This window comes from Bos taurus, chromosome 29 (genome assembly GCF_002263795.3).
Source record: "Bos taurus isolate L1 Dominette 01449 registration number 42190680 breed Hereford chromosome 29, ARS-UCD2.0, whole genome shotgun sequence".
In the NCBI taxonomy this organism is placed as follows: domain Eukaryota; kingdom Metazoa; phylum Chordata; class Mammalia; order Artiodactyla; family Bovidae; genus Bos; species Bos taurus.
The window spans coordinates 18,771,957-18,793,482 of NC_037356.1; the positions used below are offsets into that span (position 1 = coordinate 18,771,957).

At 38.5% G+C, this 21,526-nt stretch overlaps 1 protein-coding gene across 9 annotated transcripts in view; it reads left to right on the forward strand.

Annotated features, from left to right (window-relative positions):
- GDPD4 (glycerophosphodiester phosphodiesterase domain containing 4) overlaps nt 1-21,526 on the forward strand; it is a 148,804-nt gene that overhangs the window by 52,497 nt on the left and 74,781 nt on the right. For all 9 annotated transcript variants that reach the window (XM_059883237.1, XM_059883236.1, XM_059883235.1 and 6 more), the window contains one exon: nt 16,395-16,551. In XM_059883237.1, the coding sequence (XP_059739220.1) occupies nt 16,395-16,551 (157 nt within the window). The remainder of the gene's footprint in view (nt 1-16,394; nt 16,552-21,526) is intronic.

Here is a 21,526-nt window from a genome sequence, read left to right on the forward strand (position 1 = left end):
CTTCTAATTTCTCCACATCTTTGCCAACGTTGTTTTCTGTTCTTTTGGTCAGAGCCATCTAATGGGTGTGAAGTATGATATCTCATTATAATTTTGATTTGCATTTCCCTAGTGATAAGTGATGTTGACCATATTTTTCTGTACTCACTATCTATTTATAATCTTCTTTGGAGAAATGTCTATTCAAGTCTTTTGCCCATTTTTGAATTTTGTTTGTTTGTTTTTTAGTTTACTGAACTTCATTTTTTAAAAATTGAAATACTGTTGATTTATATTGTTGTGTTAGTTTCAGGTGTACAGCAAAGTGATTCAGATCTCTCTCTCTCTCTGTCCTTTTTCAGATTCTTTTCTAGGGTTGTATTTTTTTGCTGTTGAGTTTTAGAGGTTCTCTCTATCTATTGGATATTAATCACTTATCAGATATTTAACTTGCAAATATTTTCCCATTCTGTAGGTTGCTGTTTTACTCTATTGATATTGTCTTTTGATGCACAAAATGTTAAATATTCATGAAGGCCAGTTAGTTTATTTACATTGTTGTTGCCTGTATATTTTCATATCTAAGAAATCATTGCCAAATATATTTTCCCCTATATTTTCTACTAAGAGATACATTGTTTTAGTTTTTACATTTAGTTCTTTGATCTGTTTTGAGTTTTTGTATATGATGTTAGGCAGTGATCCAGTTTTATTCTTTTCATGTGAATATCCAGCACCATTTGTTGAAAAGATTGTTATTTTTCTTTCTGTTGAATGGTCTTGCCACCCTTGCCGAAAGTCATTTGACCATATATGCAAGGGTTTATATCTGGACTGTGTTCTGTTCCTTGTCTGTCTTTATTCCAGTACCCTACTGTTTTGATTACTGTAGGTTTGTAGTAAGTTTTTAATCAAGAAGTGTTAATACTCTAGTTTTGTTTTTATTTTTTAAGATTGTTTTGGTTGTTTGGGATCCCTCGTGATTCCATATGAATTTTAGGATGACTTTTTCTTTCTTCAAAAAATGTCATTGGAGGACAAGATAATAAGAGAGTAGGATAACCATGACCTTGTCTGCTTCCATGGGCACACCAGAACTGCAACTACTTACAGAGAAACTATCCATGAGAATGACCTGAAGACTAGCAGGAAAGAGCTTCTGCAAATAAAGATATAAGGAAGGAACCACAGTGAGACAGGTAGGAGGGGCAGTGATTTGGTATAGTTAAGACTTTATACCCCAGGGTAGGTGAGCCACAAATGCAAATATAAGTATTATCACAGAAGTTCTTCCCAAGGAGTGAGGAGTTTGAGCCTTATTTTGGGATTCCCACCTCAGAGGTCTTGCACTGAGAAGATGAGCCCCCAAGAGCATTTCACTTTGGGTGAGTAGGGTTTACTTTTGGGAGAGCCAGAGGACTGTGGGAAATAGAGACTCCATACTTAAATAGAAAACACAAACCCCCGCACACTCATGAGATTCAGGGCAGAAACAGTGATTTGAAAGAATCTTTTGTCAGACTCACTTGATGATCTTTGAGAACCTTTTGGAGAGACAGGAGTTAGTTGAAACTCATCATGGAAACATAGACACTGGCAGCAGTGGTGCTAGAGGAGACTCTTGAGAGTTCCTTAGACTGGCCAGGAGATCAAACCAGTAATCCTAAAGAAAATCAACCCTGAATATTCATTGGAAGGATTGATGCTGAAGCTGAAGCTCCAGTACTTTGGCCACCTGATGCAAAGAGCTGACTCACTGGAAAAGACCCTGATGCTGGGGAAGATTGAAAGCAGGAGGAGAAGAGAGTGACAGAGAATGAGAGGGTTGGATGGCATCACTGATGCAATTTACATGAACTTGGGCAAACTCCAGGAGATGATGAGGTACAGGGAAGCCTGGCATGTTGCAGTCCATGGAGTCATGACGAGTTGGCCATGACTTGGTGACTGAACAACAACAATCAGACACTTCTGATACAACCTTAAGCATACTAACATTCACATTTGGGAGTGGGGGTGGGGGTCTCATAATGAGAAGCCCTTAAGAAGGAAATGGCAACCTACTCCAGTATTCTTGCCTGGAAAATCCCATGGATAGAGGAGACTGACAAGCTATAGTTCCTAGGGTAGCAAAGAGTCAGACATGGTTTAGTGACTAAACAGCAAGTAGCAGCAGCAGAAAGAGGAGAGAGAAGGTGTGCAGAGAATATATTTGAAGACATAATAGCAAAGGAAACAGACATCCAAGTCAAAGAAGGACAGAGAATACTGAACAGATCAAACCCAAAGAAGTTCACACCAAGATAAATTGTAATTGAAATGGCAAAAGTTAAAGAGAAAATCTTAAAAGCAGCAAGGGAAAAGCAAAGTTATGTACAAAGGAATTTCTATAAGATTCTGAGCTGAGTTTTCGGCAGAAACTATGCGGGCCATGAAGGTCAATTAATTAAAATAACAAGCAGGAAAAATACATAACCAGGAATGCTCTACAAACTTCTCACTCACATTTGAAGGTGAAATAAAGTTTTATCCAACCAGTCAGTCCTAAAGGAAATCAGTCCTGAATATTCACTGAAAGCTGAAACTCCAATTCTTTGGCCACCTGATGTGAAGAATTGACTCATTGGAAAAGACCCTGATGCTGGGAAAGATTGAAGACGGGAGGAGAAGGGGACAACAGAGGATGAGATGGTTGGATGGCATCACCAACTCAGTGGAGATGAGTATGAGTAAGCTCCTGGAGGTGGTGTTGGACAGGGAAGCCTGGCGTGCTGCAGTCCATGGGGTCACAAAGAGTCGGACACAACTGAGTGACTGAATTGAACTGAAGGCTAAAAGAATTCAGCTCCATGAAACTAGCTTTACCAGAAATGTTAAAGGGACTGCTCTAAATGGAAAAGGCCACAACTAGAAATATGAAAAATTTGAAAGGAAAAAGTTCATTGGTAAAGGCAAATACACAGTAAAGGTAGAAGATCATTCACCTATAAAGCTAGTAGGAAGGTCGCAAGGTAAAAGTAAGAAAGTCATCAATATCCACAATAAGTAGTTAAGGGATGCACAAAATAAGAAGATGTAAAATATGATGTCAGACCAGACATCTTGTGGCTGTGTTGTGCTTGTGAGCCCTGTAGGGGCAGGGAGGACTGATTACTGCATGGGGAGAAGGCCAACAGTGGCTTGAGGAAGGTCCTAGCCCTTCTGCACTTACGTCTGGCAGAGCTGATTTGGAACAGTGAGGCAGTCCTTCCCAGTCGCTAGGATAATCAGCTGATTGGCCACACCTTTGAGTAAACACCAAGATATTGAAAAGCCAGATGAAAAGCTCAGACTGTGGTGTTGAAACATATTAATAAGGAACTTAATGATTTAGCCCATAAGCCTTCAGCAGTGTTTTTTCAGGTCCATTTGGTGCAGATACATTTCATTGGCAAGCCGCAATTATGGCACCTAATGACAGCCCGTATGAAGGTGGCATATTCTTTTTAACAATTGATTTTCCTACAGACTTCCCCTTCAAACCACTTACCATTGCATTTACAACAGGAACTTATCATCCAAATATTAAAAGTAATGGTAGCATTTGTCTCCTAAGATCACAGTAGTCTCCCACTTTAGCTATATATATAATGTTCAAGCTGGTTTTAGAAAAGGCAGAGGAACCAGAGATCAAATTGCCAACATCCACTGGATCATGGAAAAAGCAAGAGAGTTCCAGAAAAACATCTATTTCTGCTTTATTGACTATTCCAAAGCCTTTGACTGTATGGATCACCACAAACTGTGGAAAATTCTGAAAGAGATGGGAATACCAGACCACCTGACCTGCCTCTTGAGAAATCTGTATGCAGATCAGGAAACAACAGTTAGAACTGGACATGGAACAACAGACTGGTTCCAAATAGGAAAAGGAGTATGTCAAGGCTGTATAGTGTCACCCTGCTTATTTAACTTCTGTGCAGAGTACATCATGAGAAACCCTGGGCTGGAAGAAGCACAAGCTGGAATCAAGATGGCCGGGAGAAATATCAATAACCTCAGATATACAGATGACACTACCCTTATGGCAGAAAGTGAAGAGGAACTAAAAAGTCTCTTGATGAAAGTGAAAGAGGAGAGTGAAAAAGTTGGTTAAAGCTCAACATTCAGAAAACTAAGTTCATGGCATCTGGTCCCATCACTTCATGGGAAATAGATGGAGAAACAGTGGAAACAGTGTCAGACTTTATTTTTTTGGGCTCCAAAATCACCGCAGATGGTGACTGCAGCCATGAAATTAAAAGACGCTTACTCCTTGGAAGGAAAGTTATGACCAACCTAGATAGCATATTCAAAAGCAGAGACATTACTTTGCCAACAAAGGTTCCTCTAGTCAAGGCTATGGTTTTTCCTGTGGTCATGTATGGATGTGAGAGTTGGACTGTGAAGAAGGCTGAGCACCGAAGAATTGATGCTTTTGAACTGTGGTGTTGGAGAAGACTCTTGAGAGTCCCTTGGACTGCAAGGAGATCCAACCAGTCCATTCTGAAGGAGATCAGCCCTGGGATTTCTTTGGAAGGAATAATGCTAAAGCTGAAACTCCAGTACTTTGGCCACCTCATGCGAAGAGTTGACTCATTGGAAAAGACTCTGATGCTGGGAGGGATTGGGGGCAGGAGGAGAAGGGGACGCCAGAGGATGAGATGGCTGGATGGCATCACCAACTCGATGGATGTGAGTCTGAGTGAACTCCGGGAGTTGGTGATGGACAGGGAGGCCTGGCGTGCTGTGATTCATGGAATCGCAAAGAGTCGGACACGACTCGGCGACTGAACTGAACTGAACTGAACTGAAATATATAAGCAGCATCACATTCCATCAAATTTCATTAAAAACAGCAGCATACCTATTCTTTTCAAATGCAAATCAAACATTCTCCAGGACAGATTACATGCTAGGCCATAAAACAAGCCTCAGTAAGTTTAAGAACGCTGGAATTATATCAGACCTCTCTCTCAACCACAGTGCTATAAGCTTATAAATCAAATAGAAGGAAAAAACCTGGAAAACATACAAACATGTGGAGGCTAAAGAATGATACTAAACAACCAATGATTCACTGAAGAAATTAAAGAAGAAAAAAATAATATCTGGGAGCAAAATGAAAAAACAGTGATCCAAAATTTATGGAATACAGCAAAAGCAGTTTTAAGACAGAAGTTTGTAGTACTACAAGCCAACCTTAGGAAACAAAAATAACATAACCTTACACCTAAAATGATTAGAAAAAGAAGATCAAACACAACTCAAAAGTTAAGAAAAATCATAAAGCTGAGAGCAGAAATAAGTAAAAGAGACAGAAAAAAGTAAAGCAACAGAAATGATCATTGAAAGTATGAACTGGTTCTTTGAAAAGAGATGCTAGATTGTTAAATCTTTAGCCTAACTCTTCAAGAAAAAAAAAATGAGACCTAAATCAATAAAGTCAAAAATGAATAAGGGAAACTTAATAACAAACAGCACAAAAATAGAAAGGAGCATAAGAGATTGCTATGGACCTATCAATGACTCATTAATGAATTTAGTAAAGTCTCAGGCTATGGAATTAATGCACAGAAATATATTGCATTTCTATATACTAAAAGAACTATCAGAGAAATTAAAATAATCCCATTCACAATGACATCAAAGAGAATAGAATACCTGCAAACAAATCTTACTAAGGAGCTAAAACATGTGCACTTTGAAAATTGCAAGACATAATAAATGAAATTGCAGATGACAGAGAAGTATAGAAAGATACACCATGCTCATGGACTGGAAGAATTAATATTGTTAAAATGACCATACCAACCCGATGAAATCTACAGATTCAATGCAATCTCTATTAAAATGTCAATGGAATTTTTCACAGATCTAGAACAAATAATTCCAAAATTTTTATGGGAACACAGAAAACCTCTGAGTACCCAAAACAGTCTAAAGATAGAAGACTCCCTCCAAAGTATACTGTAGAGCTACAGTAATCAAAACAGGATGATGTAGGCACAAAAACACACATAAATCAGTGGAACAGAATAGAGATCCCAGAAATGAGTCCATAGTTAATATATATCCATGGAGACTAAAATATGCAATGGGGAAAGGAAAGACTCTTCAAAAAATGGTGTTGGGAAAACTGTACCACTTTCTCACACCATATACAAAATAAACTCAAAATGAATTAAAGTCTTACGTGTAAGATCATAAAACATAAACTTGTAGAAGAAAACATTGGTAATGTACTCTTTGACTTAAGTCTTAGAATTTTGAAGGGAGGTCTGTTTCGTTAGGCTAAGGAAACAGAAGCAAAAATAAATGAGACAACATCAAATGAAACAAGCTTTTTCTCAGTGAAGGAAACTCAATTGAAAAAGCTGTGTACTGAATGGGAGAAGATATTTGCAAATGGCATATCTGACAAGTGGTTAATATCTTAAAGTATATAAAGAACTCATACAAGTCAGCATGAAAGAAACAACCAACTAAAAAATGGACAAAGGACCTGAATAGACATTTTTTTAAAGGAGACATTCATGTGGCCAACAGACATATGAAAAGATGCTCTATATCACTAATCAACAGGGAAATGCAAATCAAAACCACAATGAGATATCCCCTCACACATGTCAGAATGGCTATTAACAAAAAGATAACAAATTATAAATATTGGCAAGGATGTGGAGAGAAAGGAGCTCTTGTGTACTGTTGATGAGAATGTAAATTAGTGCAGGCACTGTGGAGAACAATATGGAAGTTCCTAAAGAAATTAAACATAAATACCATATATTCTAGCAATTCCACTTCTAGTTGTATATATGAAGAAAATGAAAACACCAGTTTGAAAAGATATATGCCCCACTGTGTTCACTGTAGTAGCTTTATGTACAACATTCAAGATAAGGAAGCAACCTAAGTACCCATCAATAGGTGATTGGATAAAGAAGAAATGATGTGTATAAATATGCAGTATTTCTCAGCCATAAACAGAATGAAACTAGCCATTGGTGACATACGTTTGTACCTAGAGATAATTATGCCAAGTGAAATGGAACAAACATAACCAAATAGAAACAGAGTTAGTTATAGATGCAGAGAACAAACAGATAGTTGCCAGAAGGGACGAGATTTGTGGAGAGGAGAGAAATAGGTGAAGGACCTTAAGAGGTACAAGCTTTAAGTTAAAAAATAAATAAATCACAGATATGAAATGCAAAGTGTGGCGAATATAGTCATGTAATATCTTTGGTGACAGATGACAACTAGGCTTAATGGTGATCATTGTTAAATGTACAGAAATATCAAATTACTGTGTAGTCTACCGAGAATTAATATAGTTGTAGTTCAGTTATTCTTCAATTATATTTCAAAAACAAGCAAGCAAACAAAAACAAGCAAGCAAACAAAAACTAAACAAACTCATAGAAAAAGAGGTCAGATTTGTTACTAGAGACAGTGACTAGATTTGTGACTCAGAGACAGGAGTGGGTGAAATTGGTGAAATGAGATGAAGCAGTCTTTCAGTTACAAGACAAATAAATAAAGGGATGTAATATGTAACACACTAAAGATAATTAAGGAAAAATATTTTTTAATTTTCTTAATGTTGTATCTAGTTCTTCTTCGATGGCTCAGTGATAAAGAAGCCACCTGCCAATGCAGGAGACATGGGTTTGATCCTTGGGTTGGGAAGATCCCCTGGAGAAGGAAATGACCACCCACTCCAGTATTCTTGCCTTGGAAATTCTATGGACTGAGAGGAGCCTGGCGGGCTATAGTACATGAGGTTGCAAAAGAGTTGAACATGATTTAGTGACTAAACAACAACATCATCAATATTGTACCTGAATGAGATGATGGATGTTCACTAAACGTAGTATAATCATACTGTGATGGATGTAAGTCAAATAATTATGTTGTATGCCTTAATCTTGTACAGTGCTGTATGTAAAGTATATTTCAATAAAACTAGGGGGGAATCACTGAGATTTTGATAGGAATTGCATGAATCTTCTCTTTGCTCTGGTTAATAGTAATATATTAACAATGTTAATTTTTTCAATCCATAAACATGGGATGTGTTTACATTTATCTGTGTCTTCCTCCACTTCTTTCAGAAATATTTTCTTGTTTTTATTGCCTAAATCTTTCACCTCCTTTGTTTAAGTTCATTCTTTTAAGTACTTTATTCTTTTTGATGCCATTTTAATTGAAATTGTTTTTGTAATTTCTGTAATTAGTGACCAGAGTGGAGATTTCTTATATTTGGAGTATAGGATCTCTTTCTGACACCCTGAGTCTTACCATGCTTTGCAAGTTACTTCATGAACCTGTACACAGATTCTTCATTCTTGTGTATAGAAATGCAGCTGATTTTTGGATATTTCCTTGGTATTGCTGTTTTGTGAAATTTATTTATTCTGTTTTTTGTTATAGAAATTTTAGGCTTTTCTGCATGTAAGAGTTTTTGTTGTTCAGTGATTGTCATGTCTGATTCTTTGTGACCCTGTGGACAGCAGCTCGCCAGGCTTCCCTATCCTTCACTATCTCCCAAAGTTTGCTCAAATTCATGTGCATTGAGTCGGTGATGGTATCTAATCGTCTCATCTCTGCTGCCCTTTTCTCTTTTTGCCTTCAGTCTTTCCCGTCATCAGGGTCTTTTCCAGTGAGTCGGCTCTTCGTATCAAGTGGCCAAAGTATTGGAGTTTCAGCTTCAGCATTAGTCCTTCCAATCAATATTCAGGGTTGATTTCTTTTAGGATTGACTGGTTTGATTTTCTTACAATCAAAGGGACTTTCAAGAGTCTTCTCTAGCCCTGTAGTTTGAAAGCATCAATTCTTTGGCACTCAAACTTCTTTATGGTTCAGCTCTCACATCTGTATGTGACTACTGGGAAAACCATAGCTTTGACTATACAGACCTTTGTCAGCAAAGTAATGTCTCTGCTTTTTAATACACTGTCTAGGTCTATTATACATTTCCTTCCAGGGGCAAGCATTTTTTAATTTCTTGGCTGAAGTCACTGTCCACAGTGATTTTGGAGGCCAAGAAAATAAAATCTGCTACTGTTTGCACTTTTTCCCCTTCTATTTGCCATGAAGTGATGGACCCAGATGCCATGATCTTAGTTTTTGAGTGTTGAGTTTTAAACCAGCTTTTTCACTCTCCTCTTTCATCTTCATCAAGAGGCTCTTTAGTTCCTCTTTGCTTTCTGCCATAAGGATGATATCATCTTCACATCTGAGGTTGTTGATATTTTTCGCAGCAGTCTTGATTCCAGCTTGTGATTCATCCAGCTCTGCATTTTGCATGATATGCTCTGCATATAAGTGAAACAGGGTGCCAGTATATAGCCTTGTCTTATTCTTTTCCCAATTTTGAACCAGTCAGTTGTTCTATGTAAGTTTCAAACTGTTGCTTCTTGACCCACATACAAGTTTCTCAGGCCACAGGTAAGATGGTCTGGTATTCCCATCTCTTAAGAATTTTCCACAGTTTGTTGTGATCCACACAGTCAAAGGCTTTAGCGTAGTCAATGAAGCAGATGTTTTTCTGGAATTGCCTTGCTTTCTTTATGATCCAATAAATGTTGGCAATTTGATTTCTGGTTCCTCTGCCTTTTATAAACCCACCTTATACATCTGGAAGTTCTTGGTTCATGTACTACTGAAGCTTAGTTTGAAGGATTTTGAGCATGACCTTACTAGCATGCGAAATGAGTGCAATATTTCGGGTAGTTTGAACATTCTTTGACACTGCTCTTCTTCGAGATTGGAATGAAAACTGACCTTTTCCAGTCCTGTGGCCACTGTTGAGTTTTCCAAATTTGCTGGCATATTGAGTGCAGCACTTTCACAGCATCATCTTTTAGGATTTGAAATAGCTCAACTGGAATTTCATCATCTCCACTAGCTTTGTTCGTAGTGATGCTTCCTAAGGCCCACTTGACTTCACACTACAGAATGTCTGGCTCTAGGCAAACCATCATAGTTATCCCGGTCATAAAGATCTTTTTTTGTATAGTTCTTCTGTGTATTGTCGCCACCTCTTCTTACTCTCTTCTGCTTCCGTTAGGTTACATTTCTGTCCTTTATTGTGCCCATCCTTGCATGAAATGTTCCCTTGGTATCTCCACTTTTCTTGATGAGATCTCTAATCTTTCCCATTCTGTTGTATTTCTCTACAGTTCTTCTCCTTGTTCATAAAGAAGACCTTCTTATCTCTTTGCTATTTTCTTGAACTCTACATTCAGATGGGTTTATCTTTCCCTTCCTACCTTGCTTTTCACTTCTCTTATTTTCTCAGCTGTTTGTAAAGCCTCCTCAGACAACCACTTTGCCTTCTTGCACTTCTTTTTCTTTGGTATGGTTTTAGTCTCTGCCTCCTGTACAGTGTTACAAACCTCTGTCCATAGTTCTTCAGGCACTCTGTCTACCAGATCTAATCCCTTGAATCTGTTTGTCACCTCCACTGTATAGTCAATAATAAGGGATTTGATTTAGTTCATATCTGAATGGCCTAGAGGTTTGCCCTTCTTTCTTCAATTTAAGTCTGAAGTTTTCAATAAGGAGCTGATAATCTGATCCACAGTCAGCTCCAGGTCTTGTTTGTGCTGAGTGTATAGAGCTTCTCCATCTTTGTGTGCAAAGAATATAAGCAGTCTGATTTTAGTATTGACCTGTAGGTGATGTCTATGTGTAGTCATCTTTTGTGTTGTTGGAAGAGGGTTTTACTATGACCAGCGTGTTCTCTTGGCAAAACTCTGTTAACCGTTGTCCTGCTTCAATTTGTATTCCAAGGCAAAACTTGCCTGTTACTCCAGGTATCTCTTGACTTCCTATTTTTGCATTCCAATCCCCTGTGATGAAAAGAACATCTTTTTTGATGTTAGTTTTAGAAGGTCTTGTAGGTCTTCATAGAACTGGTCAACTTCAGCTCTTTTGGCATTAGTGGTTGGGTCGTAGACTTGGATTACTGTGATATTGAATGGTTTGCCTTGGAAATGAACTGAGTTCATTCTGTCATTTTTGAGATTACCCCCAAGTACTGCATTTTGGACTCTTTTGTTGACTGTGAGGGCTACTCCATTTCTTCTAAGGTATTCTTGCCCAGCGTAGTAAATATAATGGTTGTCTGAATTAAATTGACCATTCCTGTCCATTTTAGTTCACTGATTCCTAAAATTGTCAGTGTTCACTCTTGCCATCTCCTGTTTGACCACGTCCAATTTACCTTGATTCGTGGACCTAATATTCCAGGTTCCTATGCTGTATTATTCTTTGCAGCATCAGACTTTATTTTCACCTCCAGACATATCCACAACTGAGCGTCCTTTTTGCTTTAACCCAGCAGCTTCATTCTTTCTGGAGCTATTAACTGCCCTCTGCTCTTCTGTAGTATATTGAACACCTTCTGACCTGGGGGGCTCATCTGCAGTGTCGTATCATTTTGCCTTTTCATACTCTTAATGTTCATGGGGTTCTTGAGGCAAGAATACTGATGTGGTTTGCCATTCCCTTCTCAGTGGACTGCATTTTGTCAGAACTGTCTACAGTGATTCATTTGTCTTGGGTGGCATGGCATGGCATGGCTCATAGCTTCATTGAAGTTATGCAGGCCCCTTCACCAATGACAAGACCATGATCCATGAAGGTGGCATATAAGATAATACCATATGAAAACAGAAGTAATTTTAGCTTCTTCCATTCCAGCCTGGATCCATTTTATTTCTCTGTGTTTCTCAATTGCTCTGGCTAGAACTTCTAGCGTCACTTTGAGTACAAGTGCCAAAAGCACATTTCCTTACCTTCTAAGATCCTAATTTTAGAGGAAAAGCTTTTTGTCATTCACCATTGAATGTGGTGTTTGCCATGGCTTTTTCATATGTCTTTTTTTTTTTTAATTTAAATTTATTTATTTTAATTGGAGGCTAATTACTTTATAGTATTGTATTGGTTCTGCCACACGTCAACATGAATCCATCACGGGCGTACACATGTTCCCCATCCTGAACCCCTCTCCCACCTCCCATATGTGTCTTTTATTACTTTGGTGTAGTTTCTATTTTTAGCTTGATGAGAATGTTTATCATTAAAGGGTGTTGAATGTTGTCAAATTCCTTTTCTGTATCACTTGAAATAATTGTGTTTTTTTCTCTTTCATTCTTTTAATGTGGGTTTATTACATTGATGGATTTCAATAACATTCTTGAATTTTGGGACTAAATCTCACATATGATCTTTTTTAATACAGTGCTGAGTTCTATTTGCTATTTTATTGAGTTTTTTTTTACATCAGTGTTCATAAGGGATATTGTTCTATAATTTTATTTTCTTGTAGTATGTTTGTCTGGCTTTGATGTTGGGGTATCCTTTAGAGTCTGTTAGCTCTTACACCATCTTTTTTATTCTCATATTCAATAAGTTGTATTGTCTTATCTTTTAGTTTAGTGAGTTTTCCTTTTGCCTGTTTAAATCTGCCTTTGAATCCCTGTAGTCAGTTTTTCATTTCAGTTGTTGTACTTTTTAGCTCTATAATTTTTTGGTTTATTTTTTGGGTTTAATAAATCTATTAATATTTCCATTTTGTTCATACATTATTTTGTTGAGTTTATCCACATCTTTCTTTAGTTCTCAGTGTCTTTAATATGATTGTTTTAAAGTTTTTATCTAGTATATCCACCATTAGCTTTTTTCAGGGACAGTTCTTGTTGATTTGTTTCCTTTGAATGGGCCATACTTTGTTTTTGTCAGTCTTGTGATTTTTTTTTTTTTTTTGGTTAAAAACTGAGCATTTGAGATGAGTAGTATGGTAATACTGGAAATTAGATTCTCCCTCTTCCTTTTGGGTTTGCTGGGTTTTGTTGTTGTTGTTTTAATTTTTATTAGATGTCTCTGTGCCATGGATCAGCCTTAGGTGTAAACTTGAGGTTTTTTCGGGTTTTTCTGATCTTCCCTTGGCTATGTATGGTCACTTTCTAATTTCTCTTTGTATGTACTGCTGCTGCTCCTGCTATAAGTCGCTTCAGTCATGTCCAACTCTGTGCGACCCCACAGATGGCAGCCCACCAGGCTCCGCCATCCCTGGGATTCTCCAGGCAAGAACACTGGAGTGGGTTGCCATTTCCTTCTCCAATGCATGAAAGTGAAAAGTGAAAGTGAAGTCACTCAGTCGTGTCCAACTCTTCATGACCCCATGGACTACAGCCTACCAGGCTCCTCCGTCCATGGGATTTTCCAGGCAAGAGTACTGGAGTGGGGTGCGATTGCCTTCTCCATTTGTATGTACAGATATTTTTAATATTTTAAGTTTTTAATATAGATCACTTTAATATAAAGCTACTGTTTAATGGCAGATTTACAATAGGAGAAAAGGAGAAACATAAATGAGCGTTGAAAAGGGTGCTGCCCTTTAAATCTTGTGAAAGTCACTTCTGTTAGAGGGCTAGGGATTTGCAACAGCTGAAGAAGGTGCAACAACAGTCTTATCTCTCTGCTGTTTTGTGACAAGAAGTAACCAGTGACCAGAGCAGAGAAACCCTATATTTGGAATAGAGGATGTTTTTTTGCCACTCTGGCACTCACCAGCTGCTGTGCAAGTTACTCCAGGAACCTGTCCACAGTTGTTTGCCATGTGAATAGTGGTGGGTAATGAGTAGCTGCTATTGTTCTAAGAGTTGAAATTGACTGAAATTAACCCCAGTTTACATCTGAGTTTTCCCATGGAAGTTGAACGCCTTTCATGTACTCCAAACTTCCAGGAGAATTACATCAGACAGTCTTCGGATGCAGTTGTTGTCTAGGTGGGGAGACAGATTCCTGGTGCTTTGTACTCTGTCATCTTCCCAGCACCATCTCTTCTTCCTTTCATTTTTGATGAATTTTAAGTTGATAGTTGTTTTCTTCCTTCACCATTTAAAATACGTTGTTTCATTATTTTCTGTATCATATTTTTTGTTGAAAAGTGTGCTATAAACTTATCTTTATTTCTATCTAAATATGTATTTTCTTTCCCTGTGGCTACTTTCACAATTGTCTTTTCCTCATCAATTTTTCACCATACACATGCACATAGTGTGGGATATGTGCCTGTGTATGTGCACTCCTGTATTTACTTTTCTTGGTATTCATCAGTGTTGTTGGATCTATTGATGCCTAACTTTTATAAATTTTTGAAATTTTTACTTTTACTTCCTCAGATATTTTTTCTGTTCCTCCCCTCTTTTTAGGTCTGCAACTGCATGTATATAATTACTGCTTGATATTGTCTTACAGTTCATTTGGATAGATTCTACTGCTGCACCTTCAAATTCACTGATCTTTACATCATCTGTAATATCAAATATGCTGTTAAATTCATTTAATGAACTTTTCATTTCAGTTAAATTTTTTTATCTCTAGAATTTCCATTTATTTTTTTTGGCTCTTAGAGTTTTGTCTTCATATGTTCATGTGTTCCTTTGAATCTATTACATACATCATCTATATTTTTTATCATGATTTAATATTCTTGTTTACGAATTCTGTCACCTCTGTCATTTCCAAGTTTGTCTTTACTGAGTAATTTCTCTAGGTTATGGTTACATTTTTATACTTCGTTACACATCTGGTAAATTTTGGTTATAAGCCAGACATTGTGACTTTACCATTCTGGGTGGTATATTTTTTTTGTATTCCATTAAAGAATTTTGTGCTTATTCTAGCAGGCAATTAAGTTACTTGAATATTAGTTTGATCCTTTGGAGGATTGTTTTTAAGTTCTTTTATGGAGATTCTAAAGTAATTCTAGTTCTAAATTATTCCCATCTCAAAGACCTATCCTTGTTATTATTGAGGTCATGCCACTAATAGAACTTGAATGAGTTACATCCCTTTGTGAGCTCTGTAAATTGTCTTGGAACTTTCTGGTTATTTTCCTTTTCTTGGAAGTTATTCTTGACAAACTTCATAAGAGTTTTACTCTGTACATTTACAAATTGATATTTAGGCATACTTCAAGGGATCCTTGTACATATTTCTCCAGAATGCTTTCTTTTTGCATACCTCCATATGCATACCTACGGGACTCTAGCCAATAAATTCTAGCTTTCTTGACCTCTCCTTAATCTCATCTTCTTCTTCTCATTTCAGTAAGTGGCTGGGTACTTTCTAGATGCTCCACTCCTTGCTCCATGGGCTTCCCTGGTGGTACTAGTGGTAAAGAACCCGCCTGCCAATGCAGGAGATGTACGAGCTCAGGTTTGATCCCTGAATCAGGAAGATCCCTGGAGGAGGGCATGGCGACCCATTTTAGTATTCTTGTCTGGAGAATCCCCTGGACAGAGGAGCCTGCTGGGCTATAGTTCATAGGGTTGCAGAGAGTGAGACCCAACTTGAGTCGACTTATCATGCATGCCCATCTTGTCCCATGCCAAATTCCAGTATTCACCTGCAAGAAGGAAGCTTGGGTAATGGTAAAGCCTATTTCATTTGTTTGCCTTTTTTCAGAAATAATTATACTGTGCTCCCCATTGTCCACTTCCTACAAAAGTTAATTCTCTTGTCCAGTTTTCTAATTGTTCATGGGCAAGGGACTAGGTCTCAATCCTGTTACTCCTTAGTGATCATTACAGAGTTCTCATCATGTATATTTTAATCATAAAGAAAGAGAGATTTTCATAAAGACAGATTCCTCAAGGCAAATAGCTGATAACAGAAGTTTTCAGATAATAAACTTTTCTAATGATGCCACCTGATACGAGAATCTAGGACCAGAAATACTCAGGGCAGTTGCCAGTTGGGAAATGAGTCAGAAAAACATAGGAAGTTTGTGTAGGTGCCTGTTTAGTATGGTTCTAGGGACTTCAGGACCTTGCCACATTCACTTCTCACTTACTTTACTCTCAGATGACTACTCTACCTATTGTTTTCTAGATCCATAAATTCCCTTGATAGGAAGGCTACTGTTTCACCATAGCTAATAGACTTAACGGAGCTTTCCTGGTAGCTCAGACGGTAGTCAGCCTGCAGTGCAGGAAACCCGGGTTCAATCCCTGGGTCAGGAAAATCCCCTGGAGGAGGGCATGGCAAGTCACTCCAATATTCTTGCTTGGAGAATCACCCTAGACAGAGGAGCCTGGCAGGATCCAGTCCATGGGTTCACAAAGAGTCAGACATGACTGAGCAACTAAGCACAGCACAGTAGGCTTATTGTACATTACAAAAGATTGCTTCCTTGGGCAGAAAAATATTAATATAAAAGTATAAATTCCTGTACTTAATCCTCTGCTAAGATAAGGGAGGGAGTAAGGAACCTAGTAAGACTTGTGAACTTGATAGGCTTTTTGAGAATCCAGTCTGCCAGGGTGGCTGAATTCAGCCTATCTACCTTTTCTGCTCTTCTCCCTCTCTGCCTGCAGTTATGATCATGTGCCTTTTCTCATGCATGACTCTGACCTGAGAAGAACAACCAATATCAAGGAGGTCCTGCCAAATGCCTCTTTGACACACCCTTCCTTATTTGATTGGGATTTCCTGTCGACTCTGAATGCAGGCAAATGGTTTTCACATGCTCCGGTAAGACACGTTCTCCACTTCAAGAAACCTGCCTTGAACTCCCTCTTCTGTATGAGGTCATGTGCTGCTCCTGGAGATAAAGCCTTTAGAGGAGGATAGGCAAGTGTGCACACAATTTCATCCCAGTTTGGTAGCATGATTATAGTTAGAATTCACAGGAATGTTATTCCAGTAATGTAGTCAGTCTAATTGCTGCTGGAAATTCTGAAAACAAGCTTTAAACTTATTCTTGGTCATTTACTTCCTTTTAATCCAAGAATTTCTTGAACTTGGGGCTTCCCTGGTGGCTCAGATGGTAAAGAATCTGCCTGCAATGTGGGAGACTGGAGTTTGATTCCTGGCAGTGTTTCAATAACAAGTTAGAGAATTTAGAATTATCCTGAATAGAAAGTCAGATTTACATGTGATAAAAGTCAAGCCTGCCTTCTGAAAATAGTTAAAGAAAAAGCAACTTACATTTTCCAGGTTATCATATCTACAGGGAATCCATGTGACCTAGGTTTCACCAATCAGATACACTCATTTTCAGTCTGATTTTGACAACAAACATCTGAGCAGGACAGACAGCAGACACTCATATCGCTAGCACCTATGGCAGCAGAGCTACAGTAGTTAGATGTCAGCTGTGGTAATGGCTGTCCTATCAGGTAGTTGTATAATTAGGAAAATAAATCTTCAGGGACTTTTGATTATGTACTAGGTGGAATGGATTTATTTACATTTGATGTTAATCCTGAAGACTGATTTGATCCTTTTTCATGTTAAAAGTGAAAAGTAAAGACTTACATAAAGAGATACTTATCCACTTGAAATTCTTTCTTTTAAGAAGTGTTACTGTAAGGGATAGCTGAACATTGATTTGTAATGATTGTATCACCTCAGAATACTTATTCTCATATGAGTACATAGCCTATAAATGTTGTTTCCATGTGAGAAATAAAGGGATACATCTAATATTCTAGGTTTCTGTGTGTATGTAGGCTCTGTATATGTCTCATCATATATGAATAAATAGAAATATACAGACTAGAGAGGCTCCATTAGTATGTACAATGTATATTGGTTTAATTAGCCACATGCTAAGTCGCTTCATTTGTATCTGACTCTTTGTGACCCTCTGGACTGTAGCCCTCCAGGCTCCTCTGACAATGGGATTTTCCAGTCAAGAATATTATGCATTGGAAGGCAGATTCAACACCTGGACCTCCATGAAAGTCCCACAGGCAAGAATACTGGAGTGGGTTGCCATTTCCTCCTCAGGGGATCTTCCCGACCCAGGGTTCAAACCCACATCTCTTAAATCTCCTGTTTCAGCAGATGGATTCTTTACCACTAGTGCCGCTCATAGAAGCCCTGATAGCCATAGGTAATGTTTTGACAAATATGTATTCCAAATGAGAAGGCTATTACAATATTTGTTGTGTAATGTATGGTTTGTAAAAGTCTTACTTACCATAAGTGATGGGATTGGATATATTATTTTAGTAATGTTATCTGTATGTTTTAGGATTAATAGTTTTGTTTTATCTGTTTGCAGTGTTTAGTTTTACCTTTAGTCTGGTTACTGAAGAGAATTCTGAAACCTTGACTTCAAATATGATTATCTAGGGGGCTTTATTTTTTGGTTTGTTTGTAGAGCTTTCTTTGCTTGCATGCTATGCAGTCAGAAGTAGTCAAAGTGGTGTTGGCACATTATTTAAAACGTTTGTAAATTGGATAATTTTTCAGAGCAAAGAAATTCTTTAATTTGCAAAGGTTTTTCTGGGTGCTCTTTATTGGTTGGGTATAGTTATGAATTGATGGTGGTGGTGAGTTGATTATTATTTGACAGTAAAGTTATTATTCTTGAGATTACTTATGAAAATTAAATAGTTTGATCTATAGTGAAATAAAAATAGATACAGAAGTTCTGGGAATTGTCCCTGGAAGATCAGCTGATCTATTTGGGGGCTTGCTTGGTGATTCACTGGTAAAGAGTCTGCCTGCAGTGCAGGAGACTCAAGTTCAATCCCTGGGTCAGGAAGATCCCCTCAAGAAGGAAATGGCAACCCACTCCAGTATTTTCTCCTGGAAAATCCCATGGACAGAGGAGCCTGGCAGGCTACAGTCCATGGGGTCACAAGGAGTTGGGCACAACTTAAATTTGTTGGTATAGTTATTATTCTTGAGATTGCTTGTGAAAATTAGTGTGATCTATAATGGTTTTTCTAGTAGTCATGTGTGGTTTTTCCAGTAGTCATGAATATTCATTGCAAAGACTGATGATGAAGTTGAAACTCCAATACTTTGGCCATCTGGTACAAAGAACTGACTCATTGGAAAAGACCCAGATGCTGGGAAAGATTGAAGGCAGGAGGAGAAAGGGGTGACAGAGGATGAAATGATTGGATGGCATCACCGACTCAATGGACATGAGTTTGAGCAAGCTGTGGAAGTTGGTGATGGACAGGGAAGCCTGGTGTGCTGCCGTCCATGGGGTCACAAAGAATCGGACATGACTGAGTGACTAAACTAAACTGAATAATGAAATAAAAAGAGATACGAAGTTCTGCAAATTGTCCCTGGAAGATCAGCTGAGTTCTTATTTTACTAGTAAAGCCAAAATTTCTGTGGAGCATTTTTATATCCTTTTGTGAAAGTATAAATCTCAAAAGTTGTTCAGTCACTAAGTCACATCCAACTTTTTTTGACCCCATGGACTGCAGCACACCAAGCTTTCCTGTCCTTCAACACCTCCTAGAGGTTGCTCAAACTCATGTCCATTGAGTCGGTGATGCCATCCAACCATCTCATCCTCTGTTGCCCCCTTCTCCTGCCCTCAGTCTTTCCCACCACCAGGGTCTTTTCCAATGAGTCATCTCTTTGCATCAGGTGTCCAAAGTATTGGAGCTTCAGCTTCAGTATCAGTCCTTCCAATGAACATTAAGGGTTGATTTCCTTTAAGATTGACTGATTTGATCTCCTTGCAGTCCAAGGGACTTTCAGGAGTCTTCTCCAGCACCACAGTTCAAAAGCTTCAATCTTAAAAAATCTCAAAAGTATGAAAATGCAATTCTTATGCATATAGTGAGCAGATTATAATCTTATTTAGCACATTAATGAAATAAGCAGAACGACACTTAAAAGAAGTAAGAACTCAACATGCTTATAGTCAGACCAACAAAGAAATGCTGAAATCACATTGTTAAGTTGGATACAAACCTAGTATGTTACCTTGTTAATATACTATACGGCAATGAAGATATCCTTTTGGAGTTATCTTTTTTATAAAAAAATCATGTACATCTCTATTGGACAAAAATCATTTCCACTTTTATTAGTTGTCTACAAGTCACCATCTAACTTTACATAGTTGCACCCTAATCAGTAGAACACGGTAATTCAAAGAAAGGTACATTTCCTTAAGAGTCAGATGACCCTTACGTGTGCTTGTTAAACAGTGTGTTACCATGATATTACTGGGCATGGAACAACAGACTGGTTCCAAATAGGAAAAGGAGTATGTCAAGGCTGTATATTGTCACCCTGCTTATTTAACTTCTATGCAGAGTACATCATGAGAAACGCTGGGCTGGAAGAAGCACAAGCTGGAATCAAGATTGCTGGGAGAAATATCAATAACCTCAGATATGCAGATGACACCACCCTTATGGCAGAAAGTGAAGAGGAACTCAAAAGCCTCTTGATGAAAGTGAAAGAGGAGAGTGAAAAAGTTGGCTTAAAGCTCCACATTCAGAAAACAAAGATCATGGCATCCGGTCCCATCACTTCATGGGAAATAGATGGGGAAACAGTGGAAACAGTGTCAGACTTTATTTTTTTGGGCTCCAAAGTCACTACAGATGGTGACTGCAGCCATGAAATTAAAAGACGCTTACTCCTTGGAAGGAAAGTTATGACCAACCTAGATAGCATATTCAAAAGCCTAGACAATACTTTGCCAACAAAGGTCCATCTAGCCAAGGCTATGGTTTTTCCAGTGGTCATGTATGGATGTGAAAGTTGGACTGTGAAGAAAGCTGAGCGCCAAAGAATTGATGGTTTTGAACTGTGGTGTTGGAGAAGACTCTTGAGAGTCCCTTGGACTGCAAGGAGATCCAGCCAGTCCATTCTGAAGGAGATCAGCCCTGGGATTTCTTTGGAAGGAATGATGCTAAAGCTGAAACTCCAGTATTTTGGCCACCTCTTGCGAAGAGTTGACTCATTGGAAAAGACTCTGATGCTGGGAGGGATTCGGGGCAGGAGGAGAAGGGGACAACAGAGGATGAGATGGCTGGATGGTATCACCGACTTGATGGACATGGGTTTGGATAAATCTGGGAGTTGGTGATGGACAGGAATGCCTGGCATGCTGCTATTCATGGGGTCGCAAAGAGTCAGACATGACTGAGCGACTGAACTGAACTGAAATGAGGTGTTTCAATACTGGTGCTGACAGACTGGTAGGTTGGGCTGGGTCCCAGTGCTAATAAACTGGAGGGAGGGTTGAAAAATGGTGCTTGACAGCACCAATGTCCGTGTGGTAGAATGAGCTCCTGAAGATGGCTGCTACAGTGTCTTTGTCTCCAGTATAAGCTCTAGTTACCTCTTGCCTCTCTGGGAGACTGTTTAACATCAGCCAATGGGTCTGAACCAGGCTTCTTTCAAATTTCTGCTTCTGCCTTGGATCATGGGAGATTTTGTGTTTGCCCTTTAAGAATGGAGTCTCTATTTTCCACCACCCTCTGGATCTCCCAAAAGTAAGCCTACTGGCCTTCATCAACAAATGTTCTGGGGCGTTAATCTTACTGGTACAGGACCCCTTGGCTGGGGAGCCCAGTGTAGGACTCAGAACCATTGCTTCTTGGGAAAAACTTCTACAATTGCAGTTAACCTCTCATTTGTGGATTGCCCAGCAGGGAACTTGGACCTCACCCCTCCTATATGTCTCATGATTTCTTCTTTATATATTACTTGTAGATTTTTTTTTTTCCTG